At 48.3% G+C, this 14,901-nt stretch overlaps 1 protein-coding gene across 5 annotated transcripts in view; it reads right to left on the bottom strand.

Annotated features, from left to right (window-relative positions):
• LOC102929785 (scavenger receptor cysteine-rich type 1 protein M130) overlaps nt 1–14,901 on the bottom strand; it is an 80,135-nt gene that overhangs the window by 18,879 nt on the left and 46,355 nt on the right. For all 5 annotated transcript variants that reach the window (XM_037911442.2, XM_043544515.1, XM_043544617.1 and 2 more), the window contains 2 exons: nt 8,133–8,447; nt 7,385–7,696 (listed from right to left, as the gene is read on the bottom strand). In XM_037911442.2, coding sequence (XP_037767370.1) covers nt 7,385–7,696; nt 8,133–8,447 — 627 coding nt within the window. The remainder of the gene's footprint in view (nt 1–7,384; nt 7,697–8,132; nt 8,448–14,901) is intronic.

Here is a 14,901-nt window from a genome sequence, read left to right as displayed (position 1 = left end):
GGAAAAAAGACAGATGATGTAATCATAACATGATTGTGTTGCACATTTCAATAGTAACTCAGGAGGATAAACAGCAGCTACTAAGTTAAGTTGCATCTAAGAGTTTAAAGAGATTGAGGAGTTCAATGTACCATTAATGTTGATTTTCAATAAGTCTTAAAATACTGAGGAAGTTCCAGAAGGCAGGAAGAAAGTTAATGTTGTACCAATATTTAAAAAGGGTAAACAGGATGACCTGAGTAATTATAAGCCTGTCAATCTGAGATGAAGCCTGTGCAGAATAACAGAGTGGTAGCATGGTAGCATGGGCAACAGTGAGCAGAGATACAGGCTATCTGCCCTGAGCACAAAGCTGCCTGGACCTCCTGGGTACATATTTGGGACAGCTAAGCCATGTTGCCACTCACTGCTGCCCGTGCTACATGGCTTCGCTACTATTTTTAGTATGGTAGCTCAATGAAAGCTAGTGTAAGTATGTCTTCGTGAGGTGGGAATCACACCCCTAACTCCAAAGTTACACATAACCTTAGACTTATGTAAAAAAATTGACTTGGTATAGCACCATATTTTGATTAAGAAACTAGAACAATACATAATGAAGATGGAACATATTACATGCATTAAAAACTGGCTAACTGATAGGTCTCACAGTATAACTGTAAATGCAAAATCCTCATGGATTGGGTGTGCTTCTAGTGGGGTCCCAGATGGATTGGTTCTAGGCCCTACACTATTTAACATTTTTACCAGTGACCTGGAAGAGAACATAAAGTCATCACTGATAAAGTATGCAGATGACACAAAAATTAGGAAGTGGTAAATAATGAAAAGGGCAAGTCACTAATACAGAGCAATCTGAATCACTTAGCCTTGGTCTACACTAGGAGTTGAGGTCAAATTTAGCAGCGTTAAATCGATTTAACCCTGCACCCGTCCGCACAACGAAGCCCTTTTTTTTGACTTAAAGGACTCTTAAAATCGATTTCCTTACTCCACCCCCGACAAGGGGATTAGCTCTGAAATTGGACTTTCCCGATCGAATTTGGGGTACTGTGGACACAATTAGACGGTATTGGCCTCCGGGAGCTATCCCAGAGTGCTCCATTCTGACCGCTCTGGACAGCACTCTCAAGTCAGATGCACTGGCCAGGTAGACAGGAAAAGGCCCGTGAACTTTTGAATTTCAATTTCCTGTTTCGCCAGCGTGGCAAGCTGCAGGTGACCATGCAGAGCTCATCAGCAGACGTGACCATGATGGAGTCCCAGAATCGCAAAAGAGCTCCAGCAAGGACTGAATGGGAGGTACAGGATCTGATCACTGTATGGGGAGAGGAATCCATGCTATCAGAACTCCGTTCCAGTTTTCAAAATGCCAAAACATTTGTCAAAATCTCCCAGGGCGTGAAGGACAGAGGCCATAACAGGGACCTGAAGCAGTGCCGTGTGAAACTTAAGGAGCTGAGGCAAGCCTACCAGAAAACCAGAGAGGCGAACAGCCGCTCCGGGTCAGAGCCCAAAACATGCTGCTTCTATGATGAGCTGCATGCCATTTTAGGGGGTTCAGCCACCACTACCCAAGCCGTGTTGTTTGACTCCTTCAATGGAGATGGAGGCAACACAGAAGCAGGTTTTGGGGATGAGGAAAATGATGACAATGAGGTTGTAGATAGCTCACAGCAAGCAAGCGGAGAAACCGGTTTTCCCCGACAGCCAGGAACTGTTTCTCACCCTGGACCCGGAACCAGTACCCCCCAAACCCACCCAAGGCTGCCTCCTGGACCCGCCAGGCGGAGAAGGGACCTCCGGTGAGTGTACCTTTTAAAATACTATACATGGTTTAAAAGCAAGCATGTGAAAAGATTAATTTGCCCTAGCATTCGCGGCTCTCCTGGATGTACTCCCAAAGCCTTTGCAAAAGGTTTCTGGGGAAGGCAGCCTTATTCCGTCCACCATGGTAGGACACTTTACCACTCCAGGCCAGTAGCATGTACTCAGGAATCATTGTAGAACAAGCATTGCAGTGTACGTTTGCTGGCGTTCAAACAACATCTGTTCTTTATCTCTCTGTGTTATCCTCTGGAGAGTGATATCATTCATGGTCACCTGGTTGAAATAGGGTGCTTTTCTTAAGGGGACATTCAGAGGTGCCTGTTCCTGCTGGGCTGTTTGCCTGTAGCTGAACAGAAATGTTCCCCGCTGTTAGCCACGGAGAGTGGGGAGGGTGGAGGGGCTAGCCATGTTGTGGGGGGAGGCAAAATGCGACCTTGGAACGAAAGCACATGTGCTATATGTATGTAATGTTAACAGCAAGGTTTACTGTGAAAGAGTGTACCCATTGTTCTATAAAATGTGTCTTTTTAAATATCACTGTCTCTTTTTTTTTCTCCACCAGCTGCATGTGTTTCAAGGATCACAGGATTTTCTCCTTCCCAGAGTCTAGCAAAGATTAGAAGGTGAAAAAAACGCACTCGCGATGAAATGTTCTCTGAGCTCATGCTGTCCTCCCACACCGACAGAGCACAGACGAATGCGTGGAGGCAGACAGTGTAAGTGGCGGGCTGAAGAGAGGGCTGAAGCTGAAAGGTGGCAGCAGCATGATGAGAGGAGGCAGGATTCAATGCTGAGGCTGCTGGAGGATCAAACTAATATGCTCCAATGTATGGTTGAGCTGCAGGAAAGGCAGCAGGATCACAGACCGCTGCTACAGCCCCTGTGTAACCAACCACCCTCCTCCCCAAGTTCCATAGCCTCCTCACCCAGATGCCCAAGAGCACGGTGGGGGCCCCCCAGCCACTCCACCCCAGAGGATTGCCCAAGCAACAGAAGGCTGGCATTCAAAAGTTTTAAACTTTTAAAGTGCTATGTGGCCTTGTCCTTCCCTCCTCCACCACCCCTCCTGGTGCTTCTCTCCTCCACCACCCCTCCTGGGCTACCTTGGTAGTTATCCCCCTATTTGTGTGATGAATTAATAAAGAATGCATGAATGTGAAGCAACAATGGACTTTATTGCCTCTGCAAGCGGTGATCGAAGGGAGGAGGGGAGAGTGGTTAGCTTACAGGGAAGTAGAGTGAACCAAGGAGCTGGGGGGTTTCATCAAGGAGAAACAAACAGAACTTTCACACCGTAGCCCAGCCAGTCATGAAACTGGTTTTCAAAGCTTCTCTGATGCGCACCGCACTCTCCTGTGCTCTTCTAACCGCCCTGTGTCTGGCTGTGCGTACCCAGCAGCCAGGCGATTTGCCTCAACCTCCCACCCCACCATAAACGTCTCCCCCTTACTCTCACAGATATTGTGGAGAGCACAGCAAGCAGTAATAACAGTGGGAATATTGGTTTCGCTGAGGTCTAACTGAGTCAGTAAACTGCACCAGCATGCTTTTAAATGTCCAAATGCACATTCTACCCCCATTCTGCACTTGTTCAGCCTGTAGTTGAACAGCTCCTGACTACTGTCCAGGCTGCCTGTGTATGGCTTCATGAGCCATGGCATTAAGGGGTAGGCTGGGTCCCCAAGGATAACTATAGGCATTTCAATATGCCCAACGGTTATTTTCTGGTCTGGGAATAAAGTCCCTTCCTGCAGCTTTTGAAGCAGACCAGAGTTCCTGAAGATGCAAGCGTCATGTACCTTTCCCAGCCATCCCACATTGATGTTGGTGAAACGTCCCTTGTGATCCACCAGTGCTTGCAGCACTATTGAAAAGTACCCCTTGCGGTTTATGTACTCGCTGGCTTGGTGCTCCAGTGCCAAGATAGGGATATGGGTTCCGTCTATGGCCCCACCACAGTTAGGGAATCCCATTGCAGCAAAGCCATCCACTATCACCTGCACATTTCCCAGGGTCACTACCCTTGATATCAGCAGATCTTTGATTGTGTTGGCTACTTGCATCACAGCATCCCCCACAGAAGATTTGCCCACTCCAAATTGATTCCCGACTGACCGGTAGCTGTCTGGCGTTGCAAGCTTCCACAGGGCTAGTGCCACTCACTTCTTAACTGAGAGGGCTGCTCTCATCTTGGTATTCTTGCACTTCAGGACAGGGGAAAGCAAGTCAAAGTTCCATGAAAGTGCCCTTACGCATGCGAAAGTTTCACAGCCACTGGGAATCGTCCCAGACTTCCAACACTATGCGGTCCCACCAGTCTGTGCTTGTTGCCCGAGCCCAGAATCAGTGTTCCACCGCATGAACCTGCCCCATTAGCACCATGATGCCCACATTGCCAGGGCCCGTGCTTTGAGAGAAGTCTGTGTCCATGTCCTCATCACTCTCGTCACCGCACTGATGTTGCCTACTTGCCCGGTTTTGCTTTGCCAGGTTCTGGTGCTGCATATACTGCTGGATAATGCGTGTGGTGTTTAATGTGCTCCTAATTTCCAAAGTGATCTGAGTGGGCTCCATGCTTGCCGGGGTATGGCGTCTTCACAGAAAAAAGGCGCAGAACAATTGTCTGCCGTTGCCCTGATGGAAGAAGGGGAGACTGACAACATGGCTTACAGGGAATTAAAATCAACAAAGGGGGTGGCTTTGCGAGAAACTGAATGGCCCCCTCAAGGATAGAACTCAAAACTGGGTTTAGCAGGCCGTTGATTTCATGGAGGGAGGAAGGAGAAAATGAATACAAAACAAATCTGGTCTATTTCTTGTTTTGAGCCACTTCATCTATCTTTATAGATCTTGCTGGCAGCAGACTGTGCAGTATGACTGCTAGCCATCGTCATCTCCTGGGTGCTCGGCAGAAGACAGTGCAGTATGACTGCTGGCCACCATCTTCTGCTGGCTGCTGATTAAAAGACAGTACACTGCCGGTGGGACTGAATCGCCATAAGACGAAACTTAAAAGGGAAATGACCTGGCTGAGTCACTCCCAGGTTTGCCAGGCGCCCCGACCTCATCAAGGTCAGTTAAAAGAGCACCCAGGACTACGTCGATGACGGCTACCAGTCATACTGCACTCTCTACTGCCAAAAGGCAATAAACTGCTGCTGTGTAGCAATGCAGTACCGCGTCTGCCAGCACCCAGGAGACATACGGTGACGGTTACCTGAGCGGGCTCCATGCTTGCCATGGTATGGCGTCTGCACAAGTAACTCAAGAAAAAGGGCGCAAAACGATTGTCTGCCCTTGCTCTCACGGAAGGAGGGAGGGAAGGGGGGCCTGACGATATGTATCCAGAACCACCCGCGACAATGTTTTAGCCCCATCAGGCACTGGGATTTCTACCCAGAATTCAAATGGGTGGCGGAGCCTGTGGGAACTGTGGGAGAGCTACCCACAGTGCAAGGCTCCGGAAGTCGACGGTTGCCTCGGTACTGTGGACACACTCCGCCGACTACATGCACTTAGAGCATTTGTGTGGGGACACACACAATTGACTGTATAAAAATGCTTTCTACAAAACCAACTTCTATAAATTCAACCTAATTTCGTAGTGTAGACATACCCTTAGTAAGATAGACAGAAGCAAACAATATATGTTTTAATATGGTTAAATATATCTAGGAGCAAAGAATGTTGGCCACACTTACATGATGGGGGATTCTATCCTGGGAAGCACTGACTCTGGAAAAGATTCAGGGGTCATGGTGGATAATCTCCTGAACATAAGTTATCAGAGCAACACTATGGTCAAAAGGGCTGATGCGATCCTTGGATGCATAAACAGGGGAATCTTGAGTAGGAGTAGAGAAATTATTTTACCCCTGTATTTGGCACTGGTGCAACCACTGTTGTAATACGACATCTTGTTCTGGTATCCACAATTCAAGAAGGATGTTATCAATTGGAGAGGGTTCAGAAAAGAACCAGAATAATAATTGAAGGATTGGAAGCATGCTTTAGAGTGCTAGACTCAAGAAGCTCGATCTATTTAACTTGACAAAGAGAAGGTTAAGGGGTGACTTGATCACTCTGTATATCTACATGGGGAACAAATATTTGATAATAGGCTCTTCAGATTAAAAGATGAAGGTATAATAAGACCCAGTGGCTGGAAGTTGAAGCTAGACAGATTCAGAATAGAAAACAGTGAGCGTAATTAACCATTGGAACAATTTACCAAGGGTCATGGTGGATTCTCCATCACTGTCAAATTTTAAATCAAGACTGGGTGTTTTTTTAAAACCATATGGTCTAGTTGAAAAGAAATTATTTTGAGGAAGCCATAGGGCTTCTGTTATACAGGAGATCAGACTAGATCACAATGGTACTTTCTGGCCTTGGAATCTATAAATCTATGAAACATACTCCGTCAGCTACTTCTGTTCTCTAGTGTGGCATGAAAAAGCCTTTGAAGTTGATTGGGGGAAAGCTTCAGAGAAACCTTGAGGAAAAAAAGACCCCTGCAGTATTTGTGTTGCTTTGTAGAGGAGGATCTTCAGCAAAGCACCAGCTGCTGTCACTAAGCGCTAGTCTACACTAGAAGTGCTAAATCAGCACAACTCTACTAATGCAGCCTGCACAGCTGTAGATCATCTAGTGAAGACGGTCTATGCTAATGGGAGAGAGTTCTGCCTTCAGCATAATTACTCCACCTCCATGAGAGGTGGAAACTATGTCAGTGGGAAAACGTCTCCTGCCGACATAACGTCATAAGTGGACAGAAGTTAGGTCGCTATAACTTGTGATGCTCAGGGGGGTAGGTTTTTCACACCCCTGAGCAATGGAAGTTATATCAACATATGTGGTAGTGTAGACCTACCCTGAGAGCAAGATCTGAGTCAGGTGCTAAATTTCACACAGACCCTGCTCTTAGGGACATCTAAGCCTGCTCAAGAGCCATCTGAACACTTTCCTGAAAACCAGGATCTTTGGAAAAGAAATTACTATTATATGAAGTGTTTGGGGGTATTACTTATCTATAAACATATACACACACACTGTGCAAAATCTGCAGATTAGGGCTGCAGACTAAAAGCATGTGACACAGTTTGGATAAGCGGGGGAGGGAGAAGAGGAAGCATTTTGTCCAGAACACTGGGGCAAACACCTACTTTTCCAGAGAGTAAAATTGGATTGTAATGGCACCACAGCTTGGATGACATCTCTGCATATAGCTTACTTCTGAAATGCCAGTCTAACCTTATGAATGGCTGGATCAGTCCTGCTGAGATCTGAAGGAATCTGTGAACTGCAAAACTCAAGTTTACAGTGCATAGCCATTCTCTCCAGTTCACTCTACTGTAGTACTAGGATCTACCTCACGACCCCACTCACTGCATCCAGAGGGGTCTCTGTTCTGGGGAACATGAAATGAAGAAAGCAAGGTTCTGGTACCCCTATCTACATTGAATAATGTAGTCCATGGGATTACTCGTGAATGTACTAATCTGGGCAGTACATTGCACTGTAACTAACACATACACGTCTATATTAAACTTACCTGAGCAAATAACCCTGGCAGTGTCTCTTGGGGAGCAGGCTGGGTTGCCCAGGGCTGTGCGAGAACAATCCCACAGACAGGATTCAGTCCCTTCACAATGAAAAGTGTCGCTCCATACGGTTCCTCTCCCTTCCCCAAAATGGGCTCCTCCCCAGGTTGACTCGGCGTATCCACAGTTCAGCTGATGGCAGAGGACGTTGGCATCTTGCAAATCCCAGTGGGAGTCACAGAGGCTTCCCCATGTGTCTCCATGTCGGATCTCCACTCTCCCGGAGCACTCGGTGCCATTCACTAACCTGCCGCCTGAGCACTCTGAGTACAAGGGAAAGTAAGTATTGAGATGGCGCAGTGACCAGTGTTAATGGCAACAACAGGGAAGGGAGTGGGGAACAGGAAGGGATTGTTGCTCCTGCTCAATGCTAGCAGTTACCCTGTGGGGGCTGTGTGGCTTTTCTCCATCAGCATATGCACAAACTGATACTTGATCCATCCCACTTAGTGCAAAGGGAGGACAAGAGTCTTTCATATATGCATCTTCATACCACCCCTGTGAGATAGGGAAGTACAGTTATCCCCATTTTACAGGAGGGGAATTGAGGCCCAGAGAGACTAAGGAACTTCCCCCGGGTCATATAGGATTTTGTGGTGGAGCAGGAACTGAACACAGCTCTCCCATGGTCCAGGCTAGTGCTCTAACCACTGGACATTCCTTCCTCTGTTTTCAGCTCCTCTTCCCATTGCAGCTCACCTGAACACACCACGCTGGCTTTGCTCCCAGGGGGACACTCAGTTGTACCCAGTGCAGTAACAGGACAGTCCCTCAGACGGGATTCGTTCCTCTCGCAGCCAAACGTGCCGTTCCAGACAGGCCCATCTCCTGTCCCAAAGAGCTGCCCTGCTGGCATTGACAGAGCGAATCCACAGTCAAGCTGCTGGCAGAGGGTGTGGGCAGCCTGTAAATCCCACTGGGAATCACAGAGGGTTCCCCAGGCGCCTCCATGGTGAAGCTCCACTCTCCCCGAACACCCTGTGCTGCCATTTGCCAGCCTGTATCCAGCATACCCTGAGAACAAGGAAAAGGGAGATCAGAGGGACATTTCTCTTACACAATTGTCTACAGAGCTGAGATAAAGGAGCCCCAGTTACCTGGGATCAATAATAATTAATTCACAGCTTACTGGAGACTTTTTTAACTCAGGACACACAGACCTTATAATCAGGCTCTTACACTAAGAACATAAGAATTGCCATACTGAGTCAGACCAAAAGTCCATCTAGCCCAGTATCCTGTCTTTCAACAGTGGCCAATGCCAGGTGCTTCAGAGGGAATGAACAGAACATGTAACCATCAAGTGATCCATCCCCTGTTCCCCATTCTCAATTTCTGGCAAAACTAAGGCTAGGGACACCATTCCTGCCCATCCTGGCTAATAGCCATTGATGGACCTATTCTCCATGCTTTTTTTGCCTCTGTCTTCACTAACAAGGACAGCTCCCAGACTGCTGCGCTGGGCATCACAACATGGGGAGTAGATGGCCAGCCCTCTGTGGAGAAAGAGGTGGTTAGGGACTATTTAGAGAAGCTGGACGTGCACAAGTCCATGGGGCCGGACGAGTTGCATCCGAGAGTGCTAAAGGAATTGGCGGATGTGATTGCAGAGCCATTGGCCATTATCTTTGAAAACTCGTGGTGAACGGGGGAAGTCCCAGATGACTGGAAAAAGGCTAATGTAGTGCCAATCTTTAAAAAAGGGAAGAAGGAGGATCCTGGGAACTACAGGCCAGTCAGCCTCACCTCAGTCCCTGGAAAAATCATGGAGCAGGTCCTCAAGGAATCAATCCTGAAGCACTTACACGAGAGGAAAGTGATCAGGAACAGTCAGCATGGATTCACCAAGGGTAGGTCATGCCTGACTAATCTAATAGCCTTCTACGATGAGATTACTGATCTGTGGATGAAGGGAAAGCAGTGGATGTATTGTTTCTTGACTTTAGCAAAGCTTTTGATACGGTCTCCCACAGTATTCTTGTCAGCAAGTTAAAGAAGTATGGGCTGGATGAATGCACTATAAGGTGGGTAGAAAGTTGGCTAGATTGTCGGGCTCAACGGGTAGTGATCAATGGCTCCATGTCTAGTTGGCAGCCGGTGTCAAGTGGAGTGCCTCAGGGGTCGGTCCTGGGGCCGGTTTTGTTCAATATCTTCATAAATGATCTGGAGGATGGTGTGGATTGCACTCTCAGCAAATTTGCAGATGATACTAAACTGGGAGGAGTGGTAGATACGCTGGAGGGCAGGGATAGGATACAGAGGGACCTAGACAAATTGGAGGATTGGGCCAAAAGAAACCTGATGTGGTTCAATAAGGATAAGTGCAGGGTCCTGCACTTAGGACGGAAGAACCCAATGCACAGCTACAGATTAGGGACCGAATGGCTAGGCAGCAGTTCTGCGGAAAAGGACCTAGGGGTTACAGTGGACGAGAAGCTGGATATGAGTCAGCAGTGTGCCCTTATTGCCAAGAAGGCCAATGGCATTTTGGGATGTATAAGTAGGGGCATAGCGAGCAGATCGAGGGACGTGATCGTTCCCCTCTATTCGACATTGGTGAGACCTCATCTGGAGTACTGTGTCCAGTTTTGGGCCCCACACTACAAGAAGGATGTGGATAAATTGGAGAGAGTCCAGCGAAGGGCAACAAAAATGATTAGGGGTCTGGAACACATGACTTATGAGGAGAGGCTGAGGGAACTAGGATTGTTTAGTCTGCAGAAGAGAAGAATGAGGGGGGATTTCAACTACCTGAGAGGTGGTTCCAGAGAGGATGGTTCTAGACTATTCTCAGTGGTAGAAGAGGACAGGACAAGGAGTAATGGTCTCAAGTTGCAGTGGGGGAGGTTTAGGTTGGATATTAGGAAAAACTTTTTCACTAAGAGGGTGGTGAAACACTGGAATGCGTTGCCTAGGGAGGTGGTAGAATCTCCTTCCTTGGAAGTTTTTAAGGTCAGGCTTGACAAAGCCTTGGCTGGGATGATTTGATTGGGGATTGGTCCTGCTTTGAGCAGGGGGTTGGACTAGATGACCTCCTGAGGTCCCTTCCAACCCTGATATTCTATGATTCCATGAATGTATCTACTTTTTTTTGGAACCCTGTTTATAGTTTTGGCATTCACAACATCCTCTGGCAAGGAGTTCCACAGGTTGACTGTGCGTTGTGTGAACAAATACTTCCTTTTGCTTGTTTTAAACCTGCTGCCTAATAATTTCATTTGGTGACCCTTAGTTCTTATGTTATAAGTAAGGGTACGACTCAGTCATGGGTATTTTTAGTAAAAGTCATGGACAGGTCATGGGCAATAAACAAAAATTCACGGCCCATGACCTGTTCATGACTTATACTATAAATACTCCTGACTAAATCTTGGGGTGGCTGCTGTGGGGGCGCACCCCAGGGGGCTGCTGCTGGAGGAGGGGGCTGGGGCCAGCTGCACCTGCAGCCGGGGGTCCACTGGAGCAGCAGCTGCTCCGGCCACCCTGGGGACAACTGCCAGGAGCCACCAGAACAGCGGCTTCTTCAGCCGCCCAGGAACCACTACTGGGAGCCACCAGAGCAGCAGTTGCTCCGACTACCCCGGGAACTGCTGCTCGGGCAGTCCCCAGGGCCAGCTACCTGGGGCTGCCAAAGCAGCAGCTGGTGCGACTAGCTCCAGACTGCTCCAGCAGTGGCCGGTGCGGCTGTCCCTGGGGCACCTGAGCAGCTGGCCCCCAAACTAGCTGCTCAGGTGGTCCCAGGGCCACCCACACTGGCCGCTGCAGAAGTCACGGAGGTTGCGAAAAGTCACAGAATCTGTGACTTCTGCGACCTCTGTGACAGACATGGAGCCCAAATTATGAGGAGTAAATAGCACTTCCTTATTTACTTTCTCCACACCAGTCATGATTTTATAGACCTCTATCATATCCCTTAGTCGTCTCTTTTGAAAGCTGAAAAATCCCAGTCTTTTCAATCTTTCCTCATATGGAAGCTGTTCCATACCCCTATCATTTTTGTTGCTTTTTTCTGAACCTTTTCCAATTCCAAAATATATATATTTTTCTGAGATGGGACGACCAGATCTGCACACAGTATTCAAGATGTGGACATACCATGGATTTATATAGAGGCAATTCGATATTCTCCGTCTTATTATCTGTCCCTTTCTTGATGATTCCCAACATTTTGTAAGCTTTTTTGACTGCTGCTGCACATTGAGTGGATGTTTTCAAAGAACTATCCACAATGACTCCAAGATCTCTTTCTTGAGTGGTAACAGCTAATTTAGACCCCATCATTTTATATTGTGGCAAGATGGCCAATGTTTATATGGTGGGTCCTGCGCTTTTCTTGGGGAGGGGCTAAGATGCCACCCCTTGCCCCTGCTCTTGGGTGCCGAGGGTCCCGCTACTAGCCCGGGAAGGTGGTAGAGTAGGGAAGCAGGGAAGGGGTCTGGGTTTGCTCCTCACTCTGAGTCCCAGCCCCTCTCAATCCCTGCAGGTTTTTTACTCTCGTCCCCCTTAGGTGGGGTTACCCTGGGTCCTTAGGTGTTGGGGGGAAGGGAATCCCCCTGTCCCGCTGGGGCAGGGTCTCCCTTACTTCAATTCTCAGGTCTTCCAAATCTCTCAACAAACCTCCAAGCTCCAGTCCTCTCTCCTTCCTCCTCCTCCTCCGACTGCCTGAAGCAGGGGGTTTTATTAGGTTCCTGACAGGGTTTAATTGACCACAGGTGCTCCAATTAATCTGTAGCAACCCTCTCTAGTCTACAGGGAACCACGCCTTAATTAGCCTAGGGTTTATATATTTCTCCTTGACCACTCTACCGCTGCTCCCTGGCCCTTCTGTATCATATACCACCACCACTCAATACCATGGGGTTGGGCTACTTGGGACGAGTGACAGTGTTGTCGTGACAGGCTATCCGCTTTGCCGTGTTGGCTTCCAGCTCTATGCTGTATCCAGAAGTGGAAAGGTTGTAGGGATAGTAACCATCTAGTTACTCGTGCATTCCTCTCTTTGTTTGTGTGCATCCATTGGAGTGGGGCATGGTCTATCACAAGAGTGAACCGCTGCCCAAGCAGGTAATACTGTAGAATTTCCATGGCCCATTTAACCGCTAGGTATTCTTTTTCTACTATGGCATATCGTTGCTCCCTGGGCAGGAGCTTTTGGCTAAGGTAAAGGATTGGGTGCTCCTCATCCCCCACCATCTGTGAAAGGACAACCCCAAGTCCTACCTCCGAGGCATCTGAAAGATGAATTAGTTTTTAAAATCTGGGGCTATGAGCACTGGATGACTGCAAAGGGCCATCCTTAGGTCTCTGAAAGCTTTTTCTGCCGCTTCGGTCCACTTACTATCTCCAGACCCCGAGCTCTTGTGAGGGATGAACCAGCAATAGTACCCCACTATCCCTAAGAATGCTCTGACTTGCTTCTTCTGGATTGGGCGGGGCCATTCCTGTATTGCCTTCACTTTGTTCCGTTGGGGTTTCAACAGGCCCCTTCCAACTACATACCCCAGGTATCTGGCCTCGGCTAACCCTATTGCACATTTGGACAGGTTAGCAGTGAGGCCAGCCTGTCTAAGAGTATCTAGTACCACTTCCACTTTCTCCCAGTCAGGGCTATGGATTACAACATCATCTAAATAGGTGGCAGCATACTTGGCATGGGGTCGAAGTAATCTGTCCATCAATCGTTGGAAAGTCGCGGGGGCCCCATGGAGCGCAAAAGGGAGGACGGTATATTGGAAAAGGCCATTGGGCATAGACAAAGCAATATGGCTTTATTGTCACCCTTGCTCCGGGAGAGGTGACAACGTGGTCCTGGATCAGCGTTGTATGGCCTGGTTGTGTAAAGAACACGTCTTGGTTCCTCTGGATCATTTCGACAACCTCTGTTCATTGTTCTGGGACTAATTCGGGGGATATCTTTACCTGCCCTTGTGGGCCATCTGCCTGGGATGGAACTGGCAGGACAGCCGGGCATGTCTCCCAATCATGCCAGGGTTTCAGTAAGTTGATGTGGTATATCTGCTCTGGCCTTCAGCAGTCTGGCTGCTTCACCTTATAATTCACCTCCCCAATGGCTTCCACGATCTCATAGGGTCCATGCCAACTGGCCAGGAGCTTACTTTCTGTTGTTGGTACCAGCGCCAATTACCGTGTTTTTGCCCGATTGTAGTAGGTTCGCTGGGACTCTTGTGCTTTTTCCAAATGTTCTCTTACTATGGGGGTCACTTGGGCTATTCATTCTCTCATCTGGGCTACATGTGTAATGACGTTCTTCCCTGGGTTGGGTTGTTCCTCCTATTTCTCCTTCGCAATGTCTAATATGCCACGTGGGTGATATCCATACAGTAACTCGAAGGGGGAGAATCCAGTAGATGCTTGGGGAACTTCTTGTATTGCAAACATCAGGTATGGGAGGAGGGTATCCCAGTCTTTTCCATCTTGGGCCACCACCTTTTGTATCATACTCTTGAGAGTTTGGTTAAATCACTCAACCAGGCCATCTGTTTGGGGATGGTAGACCGAGATTCGCAAGGCTTGGATGTGAAGCAGGGTACATAAGTTTTTCATTACTCTCGATATGAAGGGAGTCCCTTGGTCTGTCAGGATCTCCTTAGGGATGCCTAAGCAAAAACCTGCACCAGTTCTTTTGCAATCACCTTGGACATGGGGTTTCTTAAAGGAATGGCTTCGGGGTACCGTGTAGCGTAGTCCAGAATGATGAGTATGCTTTGGTGGCCGGGCTGTTTTCTAGTTGTCCCACTAGATCCATTGCTATCCTTTCAAAAGGAACTTCAATTATAGGCAAGGGTACCAACGGGGCCCTTAACTGAGGTCGGGGACTATGCAGCTGGCACTCTGGGCAGGAGGTGCAATAGCGCCAGACTTCTGCCCGTAACCCCGGCCAGTAGAACCTCCTTAGGACTCTATCCAGGGTCTTGTCTACTCCTAAATGTCCCCCAAACAGATGACTGTGAGCTAACTCTAATTGGCCCTTGTGTGCTTCCGTGGCACCAAGAGCTGTTCTACTACTTCCCCCCCATGTTGGCACTACCTGGTACAACAGATCCTGCTTGATAATAGTAGGGCCCTGGGCCTTTGATTTTCCCTTCTACTTGCACACCATTTACCTCTACTACATCGTCCCTCACGTTCACATACAGTGGGTCATCAGCTTGGTCCTGCCCAAAATATTCGCGTGTGGGACCGATCTGGCCTGATTCTATCGGAATGGGCTCCCCTCCTTTTCTTGTGGTGCTTCTGCTTGTGCTGGGGGCCATTTCTGGGTTTCCATGGGACTTCCTCCCAACCAGGGCAGCTCTTTGGTTTGCTGCCAAAATCCTGGTTCCTAGTCTTTTGTCTGCCCTCCTTTCCCATCTGGATTTCCAAGACTTCCTGGGGGGTGAAAATAACTCTGGGGAAAACCCAGCAAAAAATGTGGTAGGGCCATCCATGGACGCCTTGAACTCTGCTT

Source organism: Chelonia mydas, chromosome 1 (assembly GCF_015237465.2).
Source record: "Chelonia mydas isolate rCheMyd1 chromosome 1, rCheMyd1.pri.v2, whole genome shotgun sequence".
NCBI classification, from domain to species: Eukaryota; Metazoa; Chordata; order Testudines; family Cheloniidae; genus Chelonia; species Chelonia mydas.
This window is presented reverse-complemented; position numbering and strand designations above follow the sequence as displayed.